The sequence below is a fragment of the Trichoderma camerunense genome (genome assembly GCF_050948025.1).
Source record: "Trichoderma camerunense strain CBS 138272 chromosome Unknown V8C40scaffold_6, whole genome shotgun sequence".
Classification (NCBI taxonomy): domain Eukaryota; kingdom Fungi; phylum Ascomycota; class Sordariomycetes; order Hypocreales; family Hypocreaceae; genus Trichoderma; species Trichoderma camerunense.
The window spans coordinates 141,357-161,574 of NW_028145364.1; the positions used below are offsets into that span (position 1 = coordinate 141,357).

At 51.2% G+C, this 20,218-nt stretch overlaps 4 protein-coding genes across 4 annotated transcripts; 1 reads left to right on the forward strand and 3 right to left on the reverse strand.

Annotated features, from left to right (window-relative positions):
• Window positions 1-996: 996 nt before the first annotated feature.
• Window positions 997-3,520, reverse strand: V8C40DRAFT_185735 (NUDE protein). The gene is made up of 2 exons (XM_083211786.1): window positions 3,045-3,520; window positions 997-2,898 (listed from the first exon to the last, which is right to left on the reverse strand). The coding sequence occupies exons 1-2, from the start codon at window positions 3,270-3,272 to the stop codon at window positions 1,213-1,215; spliced, it is 1,914 nt and encodes a 637-aa protein (XP_083074634.1). The 5' UTR covers window positions 3,273-3,520; the 3' UTR covers window positions 997-1,212.
• A 1,721-nt stretch (window positions 3,521-5,241) lies between these two features.
• V8C40DRAFT_240336 (E3 ubiquitin-protein ligase SSM4) lies at window positions 5,242-11,113 on the reverse strand. The gene is made up of 2 exons (XM_083214769.1): window positions 7,361-11,113; window positions 5,242-7,285 (listed from the first exon to the last, which is right to left on the reverse strand). The coding sequence occupies exons 1-2, from the start codon at window positions 10,725-10,727 to the stop codon at window positions 5,583-5,585; spliced, it is 5,070 nt and encodes a 1,689-aa protein (XP_083074635.1). The 5' UTR covers window positions 10,728-11,113; the 3' UTR covers window positions 5,242-5,582.
• A 2,213-nt stretch (window positions 11,114-13,326) lies between these two features.
• On the forward strand, window positions 13,327-17,700 carry V8C40DRAFT_240337 (uncharacterized protein). The gene is made up of 3 exons (XM_083214770.1): window positions 13,327-13,600; window positions 13,757-14,467; window positions 14,538-17,700. The coding sequence occupies exons 1-3, from the start codon at window positions 13,461-13,463 to the stop codon at window positions 17,332-17,334; spliced, it is 3,648 nt and encodes a 1,215-aa protein (XP_083074636.1). The 5' UTR covers window positions 13,327-13,460; the 3' UTR covers window positions 17,335-17,700.
• Window positions 17,701-17,970: 270 nt separating this feature from the next.
• On the reverse strand, window positions 17,971-19,349 carry V8C40DRAFT_240338 (uncharacterized protein). Its single transcript, XM_083214771.1, has one exon. The coding sequence runs from the start codon at window positions 19,269-19,271 to the stop codon at window positions 17,988-17,990; it is 1,284 nt and encodes a 427-aa protein (XP_083074637.1). The 5' UTR covers window positions 19,272-19,349; the 3' UTR covers window positions 17,971-17,987.
• Window positions 19,350-20,218: the final 869 nt, after the last annotated feature.

Below are 20,218 nucleotides of genomic sequence, written 5' to 3' on the forward strand. Positions count from 1 at the left end.
GAGCGGTGGATTAATAGTACCTAAGGTTACGTACAGACATGCACCTAGCCCAGGAACTTCATGTACGTGTATGAGCCATTACTACTACTGCAGTGTGCTCAATTTCATGTACTGTACGAGTAATACTGTGCTCCCCCTTTGGCTCCCAACATGATACATGACAACCAGATCGAGATCTCATATTCCCTCTCCAGTACAGCATCCCTTTCAATGTCTTCTACTTCTACTTCTACCATCTCCAGCTACATACTCGTACATACATAAGCACTGCTGCCGTCCCTTTCTAGCTCTTACCTACCTATTCCGTCCTCGTAAATTCCGCATTTCTTCCTCAGACTCAAGACGGAATCCGAACTCTCGGGCTCACTGATATGCCCCATCCCGGGCCGAGCCTCTTTCGGCAATCCGATCCCATCGTATTCTGCTTATCCAAACTCCGAACCAGTGACATAACCATCTCTCCATCTCTTTCTCTGCTCTCACTTTTTACTCTTGGCTCTTTGCACATTCAACCAGGCAAAAACAAGGAGGTAAAACAATGTATCAATTTTTTTTTCTGGGCTACGTATCTCTGATATCTAGTTCCTAATTCTAGCTATCCTCCCTCCCTCCCTCCACACTCACCTCACTTTACCCTCCTCTCATCATCCATCCCTCATATTCAACCCTCCCTTCCAATAACATCTCTCCTCGCAAATAAAAAAAAAAAAGGTAAAAAAAAAAAAGACAAATGAAAAGCAATCTATAGAAATTTATGTTTAGTCTTTGTCGAGCTCAGCCCGTACCATCTCTTCATAACTTCCATGTGTGCGTGTAGTGTAGTACCAAGAACAAGAACCTCCCCCTGCATCAAGATCCGGGGTAAAGGGTCGAGGTATAATGAGTAAAAAAATAAAAGATAAAAAAGAAAATCGAATAAAGCGGGAGGCAAAGGCAATAAAACCAACCGTGCATTGTAGCATGAAGAAAAACATGCCCGTAATCAAATCATCATCAACACCTCGTTCGCCTCTGTGGTGCCAAAAATGTCACAGCGACCAAAATGCACCCGTTCCCAAAATACAGACAAAAACAATTGAACGCAAGGCGAGAACTGGAGTTTGGGGAAAGAAGAAAAAACCAAAAAACTAAAAGGAAAGAATAATTATACTAAAGAGAGTAAGGTCTCGGAAATAGGTTGCTGTGCAAATCTCGACACGAGAGCTCATCTCATCAATAAGTCTCTCCCAAGTCGCCCAGTTTCCTAAATCCAGTTGTGCTAACGCGGCCCGATCGAAGAGGGACGCCACCGGTGTTTGTACTGCCACTGCTAAGGCTGATTCTCCTGGCACCGCTCTGCCGTCTCAAGCCTGGCCCTGGGATCCCGCTGCCCGGCGCGGGAATGGCACTACCGGGTGTCGGTATGCCGCTGAGGCCACCGATGCCGCTGATGCTTGTCCCCAAATCATATCGGGTGGAAAAGGTACCGCGCCTACTAGGCGTGCGGTACGGCGGCTCATGCTCAGGTTCCTCTCCGAGTAGATTTACGCCACTGACACTACCAGAGTGCCCGCGGCCAAAGGAGGATGCCGGCCGGCCAATTGGGGTTCGAGTCCCCGCCGAAAAGGAGCTCCGCGACATCGGCCGCGTTGGTAACGGTATTTCGTTGCGAGACGGCGGCCTGGCGTATGATGATGCTCCACTTGACCGTGATACTGGCCGGCTGATCTCCGAGTCTGTTGTCCGTCCATTGGACTGAGTGCCAAAGTTGATTCTACTAACACCAGACGCGCTAAGCCTGGGAGTGTGGCTAGTCTTGGACGACGAAGTATAGCTACTGGTGGGCGTCAGGTTTAGATCGTCCCCAGTGAAAGATGAGGATGCCGTTGACTGAGTGGTGGCGCGCTTGCGTGAGCGAACCGCCGTAGATGTCGGCGCGGTGGGAGTCAAACTAGGCATCGCAGGTCGAGAAGCCGGGCGAGGCGGAGTCCTGCTACCGGTGCTGCTACCGCCAGGAGCGGGGAGCTTGGACCGTACCGAGTGCACTCTGGCCTCGAGTCTCTGCATCTGAGCCGTAAGCAGGCGGATGTGCGACAATGAGTTTGACGCGGGTATCTTGTAGTTGCTGTTGCGCGATACGGTTGATCTATGGGTGGGCGTCCGAAGAGGCGCACCGCCGCTGTTGCTGTTGCTGTTGTTGCCGCTGATGCCGCTGATGCCGCTGATGGACGGGCGGCCACCAGTGACAACCCGGTTGCCTGTCGAAGAGGAGGCGCCTCCACGGGCTCGAGAGCTGGCATCCACCGACGGCAATCTAGTCCGACGAAGGGTGGCAGGGGCCGGAGTCCGGATCCGTGAGGGCGCTCTCGACATGTGCGCCGAGGCATCCGACATTGGCGGTGATGGTGGATCCAACAGCTCGGTAGTTGGCTCTCCCAGAGACTTGGTGATCTCTGGGGGCGTCGTGATGAGAGGCGAGCTCGCGGCCGAGTCGACAGACGCATCCACGGCCTTGTCAAAGGTGGGGGACTCGAGGATCGAAATGTCGGAGGAGATGGTCGAGTGGCGGGATTCGTATTTCTTGACCTTGTCTTGCATGAGCTCAGCTTCAATCTTGAGCTCCGAGAGCTCCTCTCGCAAGCGCTGTGATTCAATGCGAAGCGCCTCACGCTCCTGCTCGCCCATCTTGATCTCTTCCTCCATCAGGACACCCCGCTCAACGGCCTGGTTGAACTTGGACTCCATGTCCTCGAGAGACGAGGTGGTGTTTCGCGCTTGGCGTTCGAAATCATCATTGGCAACCTCAGAGTCTCTCAGTCTCAGGGTCAATGTGCGGTTTGCCTCTCGAAGGTTTGTAATTTCCTTTTCTAGCGAAGCTTGCGCAGTGGTGGTTTCTGCTTTGGATTCTTTGTATTTTCTCTGCACAAGTAAAAAAGAAAAAAGAAAATTAGCCACCGTAACCGAAATATTAAAAGTGTCGCAAGCGTAATTGAAAGGGGGGTTGGTTCATCCAAATCGCTTCCAAGCCGATTGAGGGTTTTAAAAAATGAGCGCATCCGACTTACCTTCCACTCTTCTACTTCAAACCGCAGTGCGTCGGCCTTCTCTTTCAGGATTCTCTCCTGCTTCTCTGCTCGTTCAATATCCTTCTCCAGTTCCTGCTCCAATTCCCGACTGGACTCTCGGAACTCGGCCAGCTCAGACTCCAAAAGCTCGTACTGCGCCTTGTACCAAGACAAGGCATCCTCGGCACCGGCAGCCTCGCTAGGAGGCGATGAAGGTGGTTCGGCCATGGTGGATCAAATTGAGCTCAAAGCTATGTGTGGGCTGGGTGTCGTCGTCCCTTCTCTTGTTCTTTTTCCTCTCTCGGTGAGTCGGGCGGTGTGGGCATGGAATGTTGTGCGACGTAAGATGGTAACAAAAAAAAAGGAAAAAATGACAATGAATGAATCGTTATGATGCGGCTTGATTTCGCTAAAATGTCAAAGCACCGGATAATCGAGCGCAAGTCGTGAGTAATAATTGTTGAGACAAAAAAAAACACTGGCAAGTGGTGGTTTATCGTGGATCGTTAAGGAGTGTAACCGTCGGAGGGCCGGCGAGCTAAACAGAGCTCGAGGCTAGAGCAAAACAGCAAAAAGAGAGACTGAGAGAGAGTCGCTTGGAGATGATGAACGAGTTGGAGTCGCAAAATTGCAGAGATTCGGATCGGTTCGACGATGGCAAGGCCTGTAAACGCAGCCCGTTTGTCGCTCGACTTGCCTTCACCGGGGGTTTTCGTCAGCTTTGGGCCGTTTCAGCCGCCGCCAGAGGCCGCTAGAGGGTTGCGCTCACCGAAACTGATGAAGCCGACGCCGGACTTCAATCTACACACACAAATGGAGGCGCTTCTGATGCGCTTCCGGGAGAGTCAAGGCGCAAAAACACCCACAAGAGCGAGAACCAGAACCAGGAGCCGCGGCAACGAGTCAAATTTCGCGAGGCGCGGCGTCGCTGTTTCTGGCCGCCAGGGGATCCCGGGCCGAGTAACGTCCGTCGTGGTCGCTGAGCCGTGAACAGCGCAAAGCAGGTAGAGTATAAGAAGCAGAGATGCTGGCTGTATTCGTGAGAACGCTCAGAGTCAAGTCGAAGCCCGCGATAGCCTGCAGTTTGCATGCAGTTGGCGGTTGCAAGTTGCATGTTTTGGCCCGTGACGCTGGATGCGACACTCTCCTTGGGGCTGCATCAGATTTGGGCGACCGGCAGGCGGCGCTATGCTGCTTGCGGCCTAGGCCAGGTGGCCGCCATGGGCAACAGCGGGCTCCAGGTCTTCCAGCTTGTAAATTGCAGCGGCTCGGGCGCTGCAGTTGCTGCCAGTTACAGCGGGCTCGATCCCCTGTGGGTCACGTGGTGCACCGCCGTCGACCACTAAGAACCGCTGCAAGACACCAACCAGCTCGACAATGAACGAGCACTCAACTCGTACTTGGTACCGGTACCTGTATGTACGAAGTACTCCGTTATTTCGGGGTGCATTTTGCATACATGTATTAACAGCCTTTGAGCCACTCAGCAACAGCCTCACCTCCAAAAGGTGGACTCTGCCAACGCATCCATGCATGCGCACGAGACTTGACAGCCGACACTCGCGCCTCTGATTGGAGAGTCACGCCTCTGACTGGAGAACTCGTGCCTTTGATTGGAGAAGGAACTCGCGCCCCAAAAGGCTCACAGCAGCCCGGCGAATGCAGGTAATTATTTCGCATGTAAGGAATGATGCTCGACTGCATGAGCCGAACATGTAACGAGTACTTTGTAACTGTCAGATCCGTGTCGCGGGGAAACTTGATTCGTCGGAATGTAAATAAGATGAGATTGGATGGTGCTTTTCAGGTGACAACAAACCCCATGACGAGCATTGCTATCCAAGGTGCTGCCACTGCCACACTGTTCGTATGATTCTTTTCTTTTGTTTTTGGTGAACAGGTGTTTGCAGGAGCAGTTTCATTTATGATCCAGACTTTTTGGTTCTGGAATATACAGCTTTGTTTGTTTCCTTGCTTCTTCCATCTACACTCCCGGGTAGTTTTGCGCTGCGAGTCTTATAATGAAGGTGGTGTTAGTAAATACAGCAATATTAGGGGATATGCTCCATGAAACAAGATACATAAATGTTGATTTCTCTTCATCTTGTTATAGCGCTTTGAACTAGAGCTTGCTAGGGTTCTTGGTGGCCAAGTCAGGATGCTGCATGTTGGCCCCTCCCTCCCAAAATGAAGCTCCCCATATTGCATGATATTACCCAGCTGAGCCTTTTTAACAGCAAACCACAGACATGCACAATAGCAAAGACACAACATTTCTTAATGCTTCTCGAAAATGAAAAGAGAAAAATAATGAGTTGATTCCTTACATCTCTTGGTTGACAGTTACTTACCTACGTACATATAATGCTGTTGAAACCTAACCTAGCCTCGGGCTAGTATAGCAATAATACCTGAGCCATGCCCAATCCTCTAAACTACCATTCATGCCGTGTACCCTCCATGTCATAAATCTTTATATATGCAGTCATTACAGCCCGATTCTCCTAGTCATTCAATGCTACCTCCCCCCACCTTCAGTTACCGCTGGGCCCTGCTAGATCTCTTTGTCCCAGATGCCCTGGACCCAAAGTTGTGCAGGCGTTCACCAATCAAATACGCCTCATCCCTAACGCCCGCCGTCCACCGGTTCGTCACCTTGACAAGACCGACCGCGTGCTTGGCGAGTATGGCGGCAAACGCTGCCGCAGGATAAGACTGTCTGTAAAGCACCGTTAGCCTTACTGCTTCGGCGGCATCCTCGACCACGGCGCCTCCGCCGAGGCCACCATGCTTGATAACGAATCCCGCCATCATGGGCGGCCCGAAAATAGCCACGGTAGATGCCATCAAGCCTGGGATAACAAAAGCTCGTGTCAGAAGGCGCACATCGGGACGCAGCCAACCGCGGCGCATGATGGAACGAACTGCGGTAGCAGCGCGGCTATCCGGGAACAGTGAAGTAATTAATCGACTTCCCAACTTGAGATAGAGCAGTCCCAAAACCCACGACTGAATGACACGCACCGTGTGGCGATCCACTGCCTGGTCCTTTAGAGTCGAGATCGCCGCAGGAGGATACATGTACGTGTGTAGTGGGATGGTGACATAGAGCTCCATTAGTAGCGATGTAAGCAGTGGGAACACGATCAAAAGCGCAAAGTAAACGTAAAAGAGCTTAGCCAGGCGGAGGCCAATCATGGCTCCTCGTCCCACAGCCTTGCCCTCAAATAAGTCGCGGCGTGCCTGCTCAGTCCACTTCTGAACCGTCTCCTTAATGACGTGGTAGTGGAATATCGAATAGGCAACTGAGCCGAGCAAGAACACGCCAATGCTGAAGGCATAGATGTCGTTCGTTCGGATGTAGTGTGGTATCAGCTCCTTGAAAATTCGTCTGCCAAAAACCAGGGGGATAATGGTGAAGCCCACGCCGGTGACCGAGGCGAAAAGCCAGATGAAGAGAATGAATAAAAAGACTCTTGCGCGGAAGTTGGGAGGCACGTAGACCATAAGGTACTGGTCTGAAGCATAGAGATCGTCGTCCGACCGGCCATCTCGGCGGTGGTTGCGCTCGCTCACCGTCAGGAAAATCTTCTGCCCCTTGGGGATCTTGATACGATCCGACGCGGGGGCCCGAACAAATCGACCGTCCTTGACAAGCTGCTGAGAATCGACGAGCTGAGCCTTTCTGCGGCGGAGGTCTCTCCTTTGCTCAGAATTCATGGTCGTGTTTGGTTTCAAATCGCCACCCTCAAAGGTATCTCGCCAAGTCTTGGGTACAATTTCGTTCCCCTCACCGAGCTCGAGCAGGAAACCCGTCTGAGGGAGCCTGCCAGCCGTAGTCCCAGGACGAAGTTGTAAAACTCCTTCCTCGTCAATTCTTCTCTCCCCGAAAAGGAAATATGTCAGTCTGAGAGCTCGGGCACATCGGCGGAACCACCAAGTGTACATGGTGTGGAGCGCATCGCTGGGTTTGAAGAATTTAACGGCAAGGGGCATGAGGAAATTGTAAAAGAGCAAGTCCACTGGGAATTCCAAGACAGGCTCGTTGGAGGAGTAGTGAATGGGGAGCACGCCTGGCATGGCAAATGACAATCCCCATACAACACCACCGAGGCACACAATCACGAGAGCTCCGTACACGAAAGCAGAGAAGAGAATCTTCCTCAGTTGAGTTGTGAGGTTTCTCTCCAGTACATCTCGGACGGGGTGGAACTCGGGGTCGTCAGGATCTCGGATGAAGTCTGTAAAGGAACCAAATGTTAGTCAATGACTTATTGTGAGAACAAAAAAGACCATCTTGAGCGATGACAACTTACACAAAACACCTGGTCGCATTATCTTCCGGCACATGGAAACGAAGAGGGCAAAATGGAACATGTAGCCGGTGCCTACGAACCAGTGCACAAATACAGACGTCATCGGATACTTGCAAGTGAAGACGATCCGGCTCGTCAGCGTGGTGCCCTCGAAAAGTGGCAGCAGGGCAGCGTCGAGAAGCAGACCGCAGTAAAGAGGAAAGACGAGCATTTCAATGCTAATGATGAGTATCACCTTGATGATGCCGCTGGCCTGCTGGAGAAAGTCGATGACACCGGCCTCCCATGCATGCATCGTCGTGCCCCTCGAGAACGGGCTTCCCTTTTTCAGATACAACGCGCCAATCAGGAACACGGTGGTGTAGCCGGCGAGAATTGCCCAAAATCTGTCCAAGCTTGACCAATGTGCCAGCTGCGGATCGACTGCAGGCCACTCTTCCGCCAAACTCAGATCAATCACCCACGAACTGGGCTTCATAAGCTGGGATGAAAGCTTGACAAGCGTCTCTGAGGTGGAACCAAGCACCGTCGTTGTCGTTGACAGGACCTTGTCAAAACCCATATCACGGGCTATACTTAGGCTATCCTTGAGGTTATAGAACACAGCCAAGATGTTGGACTTGACGGTGTTGAGTGCATCGTGGCTCACTGCCGAAAAGTTGTGAATTTCCGTTGTCGTCATGGGGAAAAAGTCTATGAAGAGGCACGTCGATAATCTGGTAGCAGCGCCTGTCCATAAGCCCCAAGACATTTTCCTAGCCGAAACGACATGGGCTTTAGCGGAGGCGCCCACGACGGTTACGAGCATCTCGACAATGTTCAGTGCGCCCCAAGAGCCAAGTCCAGCGACCAGGAAAGTGGCGTCCTGTAGCAACTTGGAGAGCTCGAAGAGCAAGCGAACAACTCGCATGGGGCTTGCAAGGAGCCAGACCGAGACACGTCCAATGTTGTAGGGGAGGAAAATGCAAGCAAAGATGGTGACAGACACAAGCACAGCGCAGAATATGGCGTTTTGGAAAAGCCCTGCAATAGGGCCACGCATGCCAATGAGCTCCATGACTCCCTCGAAATCTTCCAAGTCGTCGATTGCCTCGGGATCGAATCCAGCAGCGTTGCCGTCGGCGGGAACCCCATCACCATCCTCAGCGTTAGCCCCCGCCCAGAGGTCGTCATTTTCAGCCGCTTGCTCAGCAACAGCTCGTATAGCAGCAGCTCTCTCGGCGGCGATGGCTGCTTGTTCAACGGCAGCGTCAGCAACAGGGCCGGCTTCTGCAGCATCCTGCTCATTCAAATTGCCCCACATGAAGTCGGCAACTCTATCGACGAGGCCACCGGCTGGAGCATCACCACCGTTGGCAGCGGCTTCCCCGGCCGCACCGTTTATGTGAGGCGGTTGAGCTTCGAATTCAGTATCCAAGTGGTGGCCGTCTCTATCGTCTGGATCCGGATGGCGCTGATACACTTCTCTATGTACAGGGTAGCGTTGGTAGACTTCTCTGACGGGTTGGTGTTGGTGGATGTCTCTCTCCGGAAGGCGCCGATAGTTTTCTCTGTTGAGATGGCTGTCGTCATCATGGGTTGGCTGCATATCGCCAAGATCCTGTCCGGGCTGCTCTTGGATGACGGGAAGGGTTTGAGATACTTCATCGTGGTTGTCATCTGTAGGAAGTGCATCAAAGGACCATGAGTTGTTGCCCAGCGGATTAACGAACCGTTGCTCTTGGAAGCCGTCAGACATTGAACGAGGTCTGGTGGTAATATCATATAGATCATCCTCCAAGTCAGCGGCCGGACCCGACATATCAAAGTCTTCAGGTTCCGGAGACCAAGCCGGTTCTTTTCCTTTCCATGTGGATGGAGATGGGAGGGTGTCATGATCCGAACCAACATCTTGCTCGTGCTGTTCCTCTTCCTCCGCGACAGGCTCACTTGTAGCCTCGCTTGCGGCGTGACGGTTAGCATTGTCCATAGTTGATCGCCTAGTAACCTCGACCCAGTATTTGAGCTTCTCTTGGAGCCCTTCCTCCTCGATGATTCGTAATATGTCTTGGAGATCACCATTTGCGCGGCGGTAAATTCGCAGATAGTCTTCGACAGTGGCTCGCTCTTCCGCAGCATCCCCATCATCAGCACCTTCACGTGCCTGGGAATTCAGTTGGTCGTTCTGTAAAGACGTGTTGGTGCTGGAAGTGGGGTACGGTTCATGGTCTAGCAGGGAATGGTTCGAGGAATCCGGAGTCAATGGCTGCTCGTCAGCAGCCGCGAGCGGGTCCGCTGGGATCAATCGCCAGTCTTGGGCACCCGCCTGATCGCTGTCCTCCAGGGTTTCCTCGTCCGAATCGGTGGGTTCTGGGTTTGCCGGCAAGTGTTCTGGCTGAACAATCTCTGGTACAGCAATCGGGAAGTCATTTTCCGGTGCGGCAAAGGCGGCTCTCATATTGATTTCTGGCTGTTGTTGAACCACATAGTCTCTAACAAGTATGATGAGAATGAAGGAGATGATGACCAGAACGGTAATCACCTGTCCTTCCAGCACAGATACAATGGCACGGTTTAAGCTGGCGCTTCTCGTTAGGTTGCCAATGAATGCGACATTACCGAGAAGGGTCGTGGTAACGAATGATTGGCTAGCATTGCCTGGTGCTGCAGATGCATTGGACATTTGTCCAAGCTCAGCATCTGACGCCAGCAAGGGAGAGGTGAAGGAACCGAGCAAGAATCGCACCAAGTAATCGGAGACTTCCTTGCCCTGGAGCTGCCCGACCACGGCTTCGACCTCAGCCGCTGACGTGGTGGTGGCAGCAAGTAGAGGGCTGGCAGGACAAGTGCCAATAGCCAGAATAGACGAGGGAATGTTAGACATGGTGTTGTTGGTCTCGTTGATGCGCGACATGATGGAACCAGCACCCGGGCCCTCGTCACTGACCCAGAACATGAAGGACCAGACAGCCCTCATGAAGTAAGGAAGCCAAAAGACCCAGACGCTTATGGCCACGGCTGCCCGCAGCCAGACCAAAAAGTTGCGGAACAGGTACTTGGCCATGTGCTCGACGAAGATGTGCACGGGCAGCGACTGCGGCATGTCTGGTGCGTAGAGCTTTGTGAACCGGAACGGCGTCTTGCACAGCTCGCAGTACTTTTTCTGGGAGTGCGAGAGCCACTCCATCAAGCAGTCCTGGTGGACATACTTGATGCTGCCGCTGCACTTGCACGGGTAGAAGAGCGGCTCGGCCTGCGTGCCCTCTCCACGACATATTCGGCATATCGAAGGGGCCGTGTCGGTGGCGCCGAGGCCATCGTCGTGCCGGGTCGTATCTCGAAGTTGGGCGGCGGGCCCGACGTCTGAGGCGTCCCAGGCGTCGTCCATGGTTGGGAGGCGAGACAAGAAACGAGGCGAGACAAGAGAAGAAGAAGAAATACCCGCGGCGGGGGAGCTATCGAAGAAGAGAAGTCGGAGGAATCATGAGTCGAGACAAGGCCGCTGTCGTTGTTGGGACAAGAGAGGTGTAGAAAGGCTGAGGAAGGTCGTGAAAAGTCTCCGCCCCTCTATCTTGTACAAGAACACTGAGATAAGGATAAGCCTGGGGCGGGATCCAGGCTCAATGTAGTATTGAAAAGCTCAGTGTTGGCCAGCAATGTCTAAGCGGAGGGGAAATGCCTGGATGGCGGAGTTGATGTATCGAAGAAAATGGATGGAGATGAAGTGGTTGAGCGGACTCCGGAGAAATGCGTCTGTGCGCAGGCGAGATGAAGGGAACCCGTGGATTGTTGAGACTCTGCGACCGGCGGGTACTAATCGATAACATGGTGGTGGCGGGATGCCGCACGGTCACACTAGTACCTCTGAAGTAGAGTGCTCGGAGCTGGAGTCCGACATTTGTTAGAGATGGAGGTATCCGCCATATTAGTCAACATTGAAGACAATGAAATGCGTGTACTCGTACGCTGTTGGGATGAGGTAAGACGGGTGATTCAGCAACAGAAGAGAAGATGGATGATTGGTTTACATGGCAAAGACACGAGTACATAGATCTAGTAGATATTGATCTATAGAGGAAATGGGTGAATAGAGTAAATACAGGAAATTAGAGATGCATTTCTTAGACAGCAGAGTGGATGAGTTTGCTACGAGTATATGGAGTGAATACAGAGACATTAAGTCGATATGTCGTACAATAGGTAGCACCTAACTGAAATGATACTGATCAGCCCATCTGCAAGGCCAAACACTAACCATCGAGTTAGTATGTGGCTCTTATCACGACACTCATTAACGAGTGTCTAGTATTGCAAAGTGACATGTGAAAGCACTTGATCCGTCTAGAGGAAAAAATGTTGGGTTAATGGTTATTACAAAGTGCCCACTGGTAACGAATGCCAGCAGCCAGTATTACTAACTTACATGCAATGTTATCGCACCAATAGCTTGCAGCCGCTACGGAGCTGAAGAAACAAGGTTTCACATGGTGGTGCCATATTGCCACCTTGAGGCCCAATATCGTCATATCGTCATCTACGAGTTCTGCAGCTCCACAGGCATGAAGCTGAATTACACAAGATGGGAAACTGCTCGACAAAAAAAAAAAAAAAAATTAGGCTTGGTATATCGGTGCTGTGTAATATTTCTGTTTCCATAATGCCCGTTTATAACTGTGATTTGAATTCAGCTGGGCAGTCTTAGGAGTCAAAGTGAGTCTGGTTTGAGCTACCCGGAAACATCCTTTTGAAAGATGCTAGCTCTGTATATAGCACACGTCCAGCGGGATGAAACTCTCGTGATTTGCCTTATCTTCTACTTCCCCTCTCCCATTTTCTTTTACTTGAAGTCAGAGAACAGTAGCACGCAGCTGAGTTACCTGAGGCTGGCCTAGACCTGTTCCCCACCCTGTATCTCATGGATGGATGATATCGCAAATGAGTTGGGAGTTGCTCTTTTGTTCGCCATCACCCTTACCTAGTTCATTATATTGCTTGATATTAAACGTGTGAATCTAGACAATAGCGTTTCCTAATCATCTGTCCTTTTGCAGTCTAAATATTTTGTCAATCTGTATCTATTTATATCTTCTACATCTACTATATCCACCACCATCCACTCCGTCTAGCTACATCTACTACCATCTACTATGTCTAGCTGCATCTACTCATCTATACTATACGTAATGCCCCCCGTAATCATCTCTTTAGCAGTCTTCGTCCATCTTGCCCAATCTACGGACCGCGTATCACGGCCTTGGTTGGCCACACCCATCCGTGATTGATGATGGCGGATCTACACCCTAGTGGCCACTGGGCGGTCCAATCGCCGTCTTGTTTCATGTCTCCAGGCCATGCGAGGCTGCTGGATCGCTGATGTCGACGGCAACCAAAAACAAGCTTCTTGCCAGCGCCATGACGTGTCCCATTGAATGAAGACGATAGACGATCGGTGTGTTGTTTGCGTATCTTGTTTGCCCAGATCGTTTGATGTTGGTGTAATTCACGTCAATTCCATAAAAGGCCGCCCGTAGCATGTAAAATTCAACCGCCCTCCCGTGCACCGCATTTGCACGGCACAGCAATTCCGTGAGAGTCCACCTCATGCTTATGGATTATGTTCTCAATAACATCAAATTGAATTACCAAAACTCCCTGACACACGGACTAGAATCCCCTGAAGCAAAGGCCCCGAACGTGTTTCGAGTGCTGAAACTTGCCGTGATCCGCCCCCATCCTACACTCTCCCTGCTACAAGAAAGAGATTCCCCTTCAGCTCTAGGGGTGGGCCAGCGAAACGAAACCCGTGCCCCGCGGTATCGATGAGGTACCTCCACAAGGACATCTGGGGCCACGATACCCTGCCGCTACTTTACGGGGCGCCCCCATCCACAGAAATGCTACCTGCCAGGCTACATCACCAGTCCACTAGAAATATGGTAGGTACCTCCGCTAGCTCGTCACGCTGTCTTTTATTCTAAGCTGGCTTCTTTTTTCTCTTTCTTGGTTCCCAATTTTCGTTTCTACTTCTCTCTACTTCAACTTTCACCATCTTCTTCGCTCTTGTTCTTCTCGACTAAACCATTCGCCATAGTACGACTTTGACAGAGCCTATTCTTTTCTCATGGCCGAGTCCAGCGGCTTGAAGCCGGGCAACGGCTCGCATGTGAATGGCAAAATGAACGGCCAAACATCAGGCAAGAAACTTGATGCTCCACGACCACGACGCGGCTTCGTGGGCTGGGTAGGAGGAACTGTCGCTAGGTAAGTTGTAACTTCTCGAGATTTCCATCTTCGACGACCCCAATTGCTGCTTTTTTCGACGTTGCGATGCGGCGCCTCGTCGCCTGTGGCTTGCCGCAGCTCGGCTTGTCATGCGCGGGGGAACCAACATGTGCTGATCGATGATTGCATACACAGACTTGCGACCTGGGCCTTTATCCTCACGCTCCTCTTCCGCTGTCCTTCCACCCTCGAGGAATGCGATCAAGACTCTCCCTTCATCTGCAAACCGTACTTCCAAGCCAAAGCCGCCGTCGCCCCATACACGCTGCCATACTACGATCAATATATTGCGCCATATGCGGACTTTGCGTGGCCTTACTACCAAGCCGTCGACTCCAGCGTCCTCACTCCAGCGCGCACCTATGCCGTCCAATACGGTGGACCATGGGTCGAAAAGGGCCAGGAACAAGTTTGGGCTCAGTGGGAGAAGCATGGCCAGCCTCAGGTAGCTCAGCTGCGTGCTCTGTCCCAGAAGCAGTATGAGGAAACAATTGCTCCATACATGGAGCGCGCAGGAGAGGTTTTCGGACCCTACTACGAAATCGGCCATATCAATTCTCTCCGGTTGTACTACCAGGTCTTGCTGCCAAGCTACGAACTGGTGCAACCCTATGCGCACCAAGGCTACAACGCTGCCTCGAGTTTCACCACCGGCACGGCCCTGCCTGCTGCTCAGTGGGTTTGGGGAAAGACGAATGCCTTCCTCAACAAGGCCGTGTGGCCACAGGTTCGAATGGTCTACGTTGAGAATGTAGAGCCTCAGCTCGTTCGCATTGGTGAGCGCTTGGAAAGGTACAAGAACCGAGCAAAGACTAGAGTGCTCCCTGAAGTGACGTCGTCTTCTACGTAAGTCAATCTCTATTTCCCTAATCAACACCCTTCCAACTTCCCTTCGTGTCGTCTAACAAGAGCTTAGGAGAAGAAAAACTACCACTGAGCCACCACGATACTCGTCCTTTAGCAAGCCCGCCCCACAGGGCACACAATCTGCAAGCACAACAGCTTCCGAATCTGTTGCCCCCCCTCCGAGCTCAAGCGTAGAGGAGCAGCCGGTAACGGAATCATACTGGAACCCTGTGCAGGCCCCTCCTGCTGCGGAAAATGAGACGGAGAAGAGAAGGATTGCCCGCGAGATGGTGGCGCAGGACCTTGAGATGTGGCAGAATAAATTTGCTGCCCAGGCCGAAGAGGGCGCTGCCGATATGGAGGACCGGATCGACGAGATTGCGAACCGCATGGTTGTCGATGAGATTGTCTCCAAGGGCAAGCCCCTTGTCAAGAAGCTCGAGGCACTGGTCGAGTCGGAGACTGATGGTCTCAAGGCAAAGATTTCTAGCATTGTTGCAGAAAATGCCGTCAACCCGCTCGACGATGCTCAAGAACAAATCGTTGCCGCTATCCGAGCTGCTGGCATAGCCATCAAGACAGCCGCGCAAGGAATCAGGTCCTGGCGGGAAGAGTATGACGATAATCTGCAATACATGGTCCTCAAAGCCGCCGACGTACACTTCCAGATACTTGATGAGACTACGAATCTCGCACTTCAGCAACTCGGAATGAAATGGGCATGGACCGATGGAGTTACATATAGAGATTGGGCAAAGTATCACGAGCTCAAGCAGACACTGGGGGATTGGACCGAAGAGCTGAAACATCTCATTGTCACTCACCCCACGCTGCTTCAAGCACAGGATGCTGCAGCTCTGGTTGAGGATGACGGAATGACCATTGCCTCTAGCGCCGCCAAGGAGCTTGCTCGTCTTAAGCAAGTTGCCCAGTGGAAGATTCTTGCGAATGATGCTACCGACAACTTTGATTCTGAGGCGATGGAGAAAGCAGCAGAAGCTGCACAGAACCCAGTCGTGCCTGAAGATGATACCACTCTGGAGAGTAACGAGCAGGGAGATGATGAGACAGCTGGAGAGTCTTCAGCAGAACCCGCTGATGAAACCCATGGTGAAGAGACGCCTTTGCCGGCTGCTGATAATACCGTCTTAGAAGCTGTTTTGGAAGCTGTCGCAGAAGAGGCAACACCAGGAACAACTGACGAGGCCACATCGCCATTGGAGTCTGGTTCCGCTGATGAGGTCATTGATGACGCCGTTGTGGATGAGAAATCGTCGGATGAGGAGCTTCCCATTGTGGACGACGCCAGCTCGAATGTTTTCGAACATGTTGTGGAGGAGCATGCTGACCTCAACGAAAAAGCCCAGGAGCCCCTTACTAGCCAAACCGACGAGGTTCCGGAATCTCTAAAAGACGAAATTGTAGAGCCCGAGGTCGAGGTTAAAGAGGCCGAAATCCCTGTCTACCATGACAATGAAGAATCTAGCTCGGCTGTGTTGGAGGAGCCTTCCACAACCCCTAGCGCTGCGACTACCGAAACTCTACTGGAATCCGAGCCTGAAGAAACTGCCGAGGCCGTGTTGGAATCCGGGGACGATATCCTGGATGAGGACGAGATCTCATGGCAACAAGATCAAAAGATTCTGGACAACGATTCCGCTTCCGTCAAGGCAACTTTCCTCGGCGCGGCCGCTCAGGTAGTCTCTGGCTGGCAACCCATCTTGGACGACGAGGACGATGAAACTGACGATAATTTCCTATCTAGCGCGACTAAAGCTGCCGAGGCAGCTTATGCCAGCGCAATTTCTCTAGCATCTGACCAGTATTCGAGTGCATCGTCCATTATTTCCGCCCAGGTCCATGGCACCCCGACCCCGGCCGTCCAGAACCAACTTCTTTCTTCCGTATCGGCCGCTTACGACCAGGCAGTTGCCGCAGCGAGCTCAAGATTCAAGGATGTCGTAGATGCCGCATCGGCTGGCGTTTATGGCACACCAACAACTACTCAGGCAACCCCGACGCAGGCACACTGGAGCAAGGTGGAATCGATTGCGGCGGAACGCCTGAACGAGGGCAAGCTGTGGGCGGAGCTTCAGTACCAGAGTGCCTTGATTGCTCTGGGATTAGCAACCGCAACGCCTACTTCAACCTCTGCAGCTGAGAAATATTACGAGCAGGCCAAGTACAACTATTACGCTGGACTTGGGATGGCGCATGATCGCTACAACAATTTCATTTCTGCTGCCTCTTCAGCATGGTCCTCCCTAACAGCCACGCCAACCCCCACTCCCATGGCTTTCACCGACTCTGCAATGTCCATGGCTTCTGCTGCGGGAAAGGCCGCTGAATCTGCCTACTCCAAGGCGACTGAGAATGTTGCTTCTGCGGTCGAAGCTGTTGACGAGTCTATATCTTCTTTACACGATGCTGCGACTGAGCAGATTTATAACGCTGGACTAGCCATTGGCGAGACTTTTGGAACTGTGATTAGCCAACTGAGCATTGACATATATGGTCAGCCAACCCCGGCAGCCATTGGATGGTACGAGGGATGGGTATCGGATGCGCAGGCCGTCGTGGCGAGTGCCACCTCCGCCGTTGGCAAAGCTACTCAAACTGCATCTGCTGGTGCCGCAAAGGAGTACGAGTCTGTGAGCGAGCTGGTGTCGGAGCTGATTGTTGGTCGGGAGGCGCCTTTCACGGAGAGTGTTTTATCAAGACTTCAAGCGGCGTACGCATCGGCGACGCAGAATGTGGCCAGCCTGGCGAGCGAAGCCAGTGCGGCGGCTGGATCAGTTGGCGAAAAGGTGGGAAGCATTGCGAGCAAGGCAACCGACGCTGCAAAGCATGGAAAAGATGAGTTGTAAGATGTCATTGCGAAGTGGGCGGAGCAGTGCTTAGACGATACCCTCTATTGTTTCCTTTTTTTTCCTTTTCTTTTTTTGTCAAGATGAATTTGGATTGGTTTCTTTCTTCTTTTTTTATTCTATATGTATTTTTTCCTTAGCATCACCGGCCGACAAGATGCCGACATTTCCTTTGTTTTGGGTGGCAGCAAACAAACAAAAATTGCGGTTCGTGTTTCCTGATTGTGATTTTTGGGAGCGAGAGAGGAGGAGAGGAGCTGGGTGGACTGTATACCTACCAGTTTCGTGCATTGTACGCTATATCTAGATGTATTCCATAGCACAATTGAATTAGGATAGTGATTATTGACATTCATTGGTTTGTGATGCGCTTATTGTTATTTATTGTGTTCATGTGATGTGACCTTGGCCGTTTATCAAGGTAAATGCTAGCCAGCGCCCCGCGATTATATGAAGTTTAAGTGTCGGAAAAGAATGCGGAGGGAAACATTTTATTTTCTCACTTATATTAATAAGTAATACATACGCAGTACCTAAGATACTTGGGTAACTCTTTGTGTATCTGATACTGTCTTTACTTTCTGCTACTATCGATATTTTCATCTAACATCTGCTATTATAGACGGATAGAATCCCCTCAGTGGCTGATACATCTAGAGCCCGGCCGCAATCTCACATAAAGAAACGTTATGCAAGAGTCCTCCTCTCAGTTGTAGACATTGCAGTATAGACGTATGGCTGTCAAACACATTTGCGTCAAGGTAACGCGAACTTGCCTCCAGTACACACCAAGCATCACGCTCTGCTACCTTTCGCCAGCATGTAATTGCTTCTTTACTAAGTTGTCCATTCCAGGTGCTGAGTAGTTTTATGTGTCGTTGTCTATAGTGCATCGCACAGTAGCTAAATATGCACGACGTAACATGTGTCCCGCCGTTCCATAACTCCATGCATCTAAGTTTCGGCATCTCCAGTGCCGCTGCCGCTGCAACTTGGATCAGCACATTGTAGTGGCCCGGGATAAGTAGTTGGGAGGAAAGGCTAATGTATTTCAGGCTGCTCCACGACATGCTGGGAAGTGGCTCCGGATTCTGGCTTGGAAAAAACGCGTAGAAGAAATCCTTGGCGTCGACGTTGAATGCGGCCAATACGCTCTCCAAGTTCTGGCTTGTTATCGCAAGGCCTTGGCCCAAGGCGGGATATGCATCTCTTCTCCCTCCTGTATGCATAGCACGGTTAAAACTCTCAAACATTGATACTCTTCGTAAGCTTTTATGGTGTTGTATAACGTCAAGAAACAAACGGGTATGCTCTTCATCTCGTATCTGCCGACCAGAGAACTTGTTGGTATCGATTCCTCGCCATGGCTCGTACGAAAAGCTCTCTAGGCGAGATAAGCTTTTAATCATCGGTTCTAAAGCTTTTGGCACAGAGAAATGGCGGTAAAACTGTCGACGAATGAGCAGCCATGTGACTACCTTGACCTCGGGCAGGGTTTCCAGCTTCCAGGCCAATGATGTACGCAAGTCGAAGCCTAGCCCTTTGGGATGTCCAAAGACTCTGAGTTTAGCGCCATCCGGAGGGTTGTCGATTTGTCTGCCTCGCCTCCAGCCGTGAGTTGCCTTCCCTTTTGTAAAGAATCTCAACTGTATCCGAGATGCCGTTGCTTTGTGATGGATCCGGCTCTTGAGCTCCTGACAATAGTGAAGGGCGTCGCTTGGAGAATGGACACTAATCTCCAATGTAACGTCGCAGTGCTCTTCCCATTGAGATAGGAGAAAAAATAGGTCATAAACTGCTGTTGTGAACAGACGTTGGTTCGCTCTGACTTCCCTGGGTGATTCTCCTTTTTTGCATTTCTTGCAGTCGTATTCTGGGAGTTCTATGCGCAGACAGACGAATTGCACAGACATCTGGCGAATGCTGTCATCTTGCATTATCTTGCCGAATTCCGCAATGTCTGACTGATGTAAAGTGATGTGCCTAAAAGTCCAACGTTCAAAGAATGCCTGCCATTCTCGAGAAACGGCGGCGTAGGCGCATTTTTCACGTTTCCGCTCTTGGGCGTCCCCTTCTTTTGACCAGTAGATTAAGTAGGTAAGCCGTTTTAGAATCATTAATCGCAGTTCTGGTGGAAGATACATCCATGATGCAGGTGTATTTGTAGTTGGATCCGTCATGTTGGGGGGTTTCATGGCAGTATCGAGGTACGATAAGTCGGGAGGTGTAGCGAATGGAAAAAAAAAAAAAAAAAAAAAATCAGGTTGGCATAGGCTTGCCGAGTGGCAGAGTAAATTAGAGATGCCTATATATATGTATAAATTTTCAACCAAAAGATAAATGAGTCCATAAAGCAGGGAAAGTAAGAGAAATGTCTATTTCGTATAAAAGTTTGGTGGCTGCCGGTGATCTCGCGCCTCACCGGCGGCTTTCGCCATTATGCATTGGTGAGTCATAATTATTGTGGTGTTAGCTGTGTCTTTTTTTCTTTTCTTTCCTTTTTTCACGAATATCTCGCCTGCTTTCTGAAAATGCCACCTTTGATGAGATTCCTTCGGCTTGATGGGGATGCTACGGTGTAGTCTGAAAAACTCTGAGCTAGGTAACGAGCACTCTAGCTGCACGACGGCTGTATGCATAAAGAGCCGCACAAGGAACAAGTCACTTTCTGATTAGAGTCTGGGGCTAATTCGTTACTTTTTATGAGTAGCAGCCTCAATGGCTGTCTCTAAAGCAGGACAGCTTTGCTTTTCGCCTGCCTTGATAAATGGCACAGCGCTGGCCCTTTGACCAGCTTCAAGCATTAAGCCGACGGAGTATCTATCCCGCGCATCATGTTGAAAGTATAACCCAGCCCGATGACCACAGCGCAGAAAAAAGGGAC

Excerpts from the sequence above, each read along its gene's own strand:
- V8C40DRAFT_185735 (XM_083211786.1), bottom strand. The coding sequence starts at position 3,272 with ATGGCCGAACCACCTTCATCGCCTCCTAGCGAGGCTGCCGGTGCCGAG. Across the intron at positions 2,899-3,044 it reads TTGAAGTAGAAGAGTGGAAG|AGAAAATACAAAGAATCCAA; the intron begins GTAAGTCGGATG and ends TTACTTGTGCAG.
- V8C40DRAFT_240336 (XM_083214769.1), bottom strand. The coding sequence starts at position 10,727 with ATGGACGACGCCTGGGACGCCTCAGACGTCGGGCCCGCCGCCCAACTT. Across the intron at positions 7,286-7,360 it reads AATGCGACCAGGTGTTTTGT|ACTTCATCCGAGATCCTGAC; the intron begins GTAAGTTGTCAT and ends GTTCCTTTACAG.
- V8C40DRAFT_240337 (XM_083214770.1), top strand. The coding sequence starts at position 13,461 with ATGGCCGAGTCCAGCGGCTTGAAGCCGGGCAACGGCTCGCATGTGAAT. Across the intron at positions 13,601-13,756 it reads GTAGGAGGAACTGTCGCTAG|ACTTGCGACCTGGGCCTTTA; the intron begins GTAAGTTGTAAC and ends TTGCATACACAG. Across the intron at positions 14,468-14,537 it reads GAAGTGACGTCGTCTTCTAC|GAGAAGAAAAACTACCACTG; the intron begins GTAAGTCAATCT and ends ACAAGAGCTTAG.
- V8C40DRAFT_240338 (XM_083214771.1), bottom strand. The coding sequence starts at position 19,271 with ATGCAAGATGACAGCATTCGCCAGATGTCTGTGCAATTCGTCTGTCTG.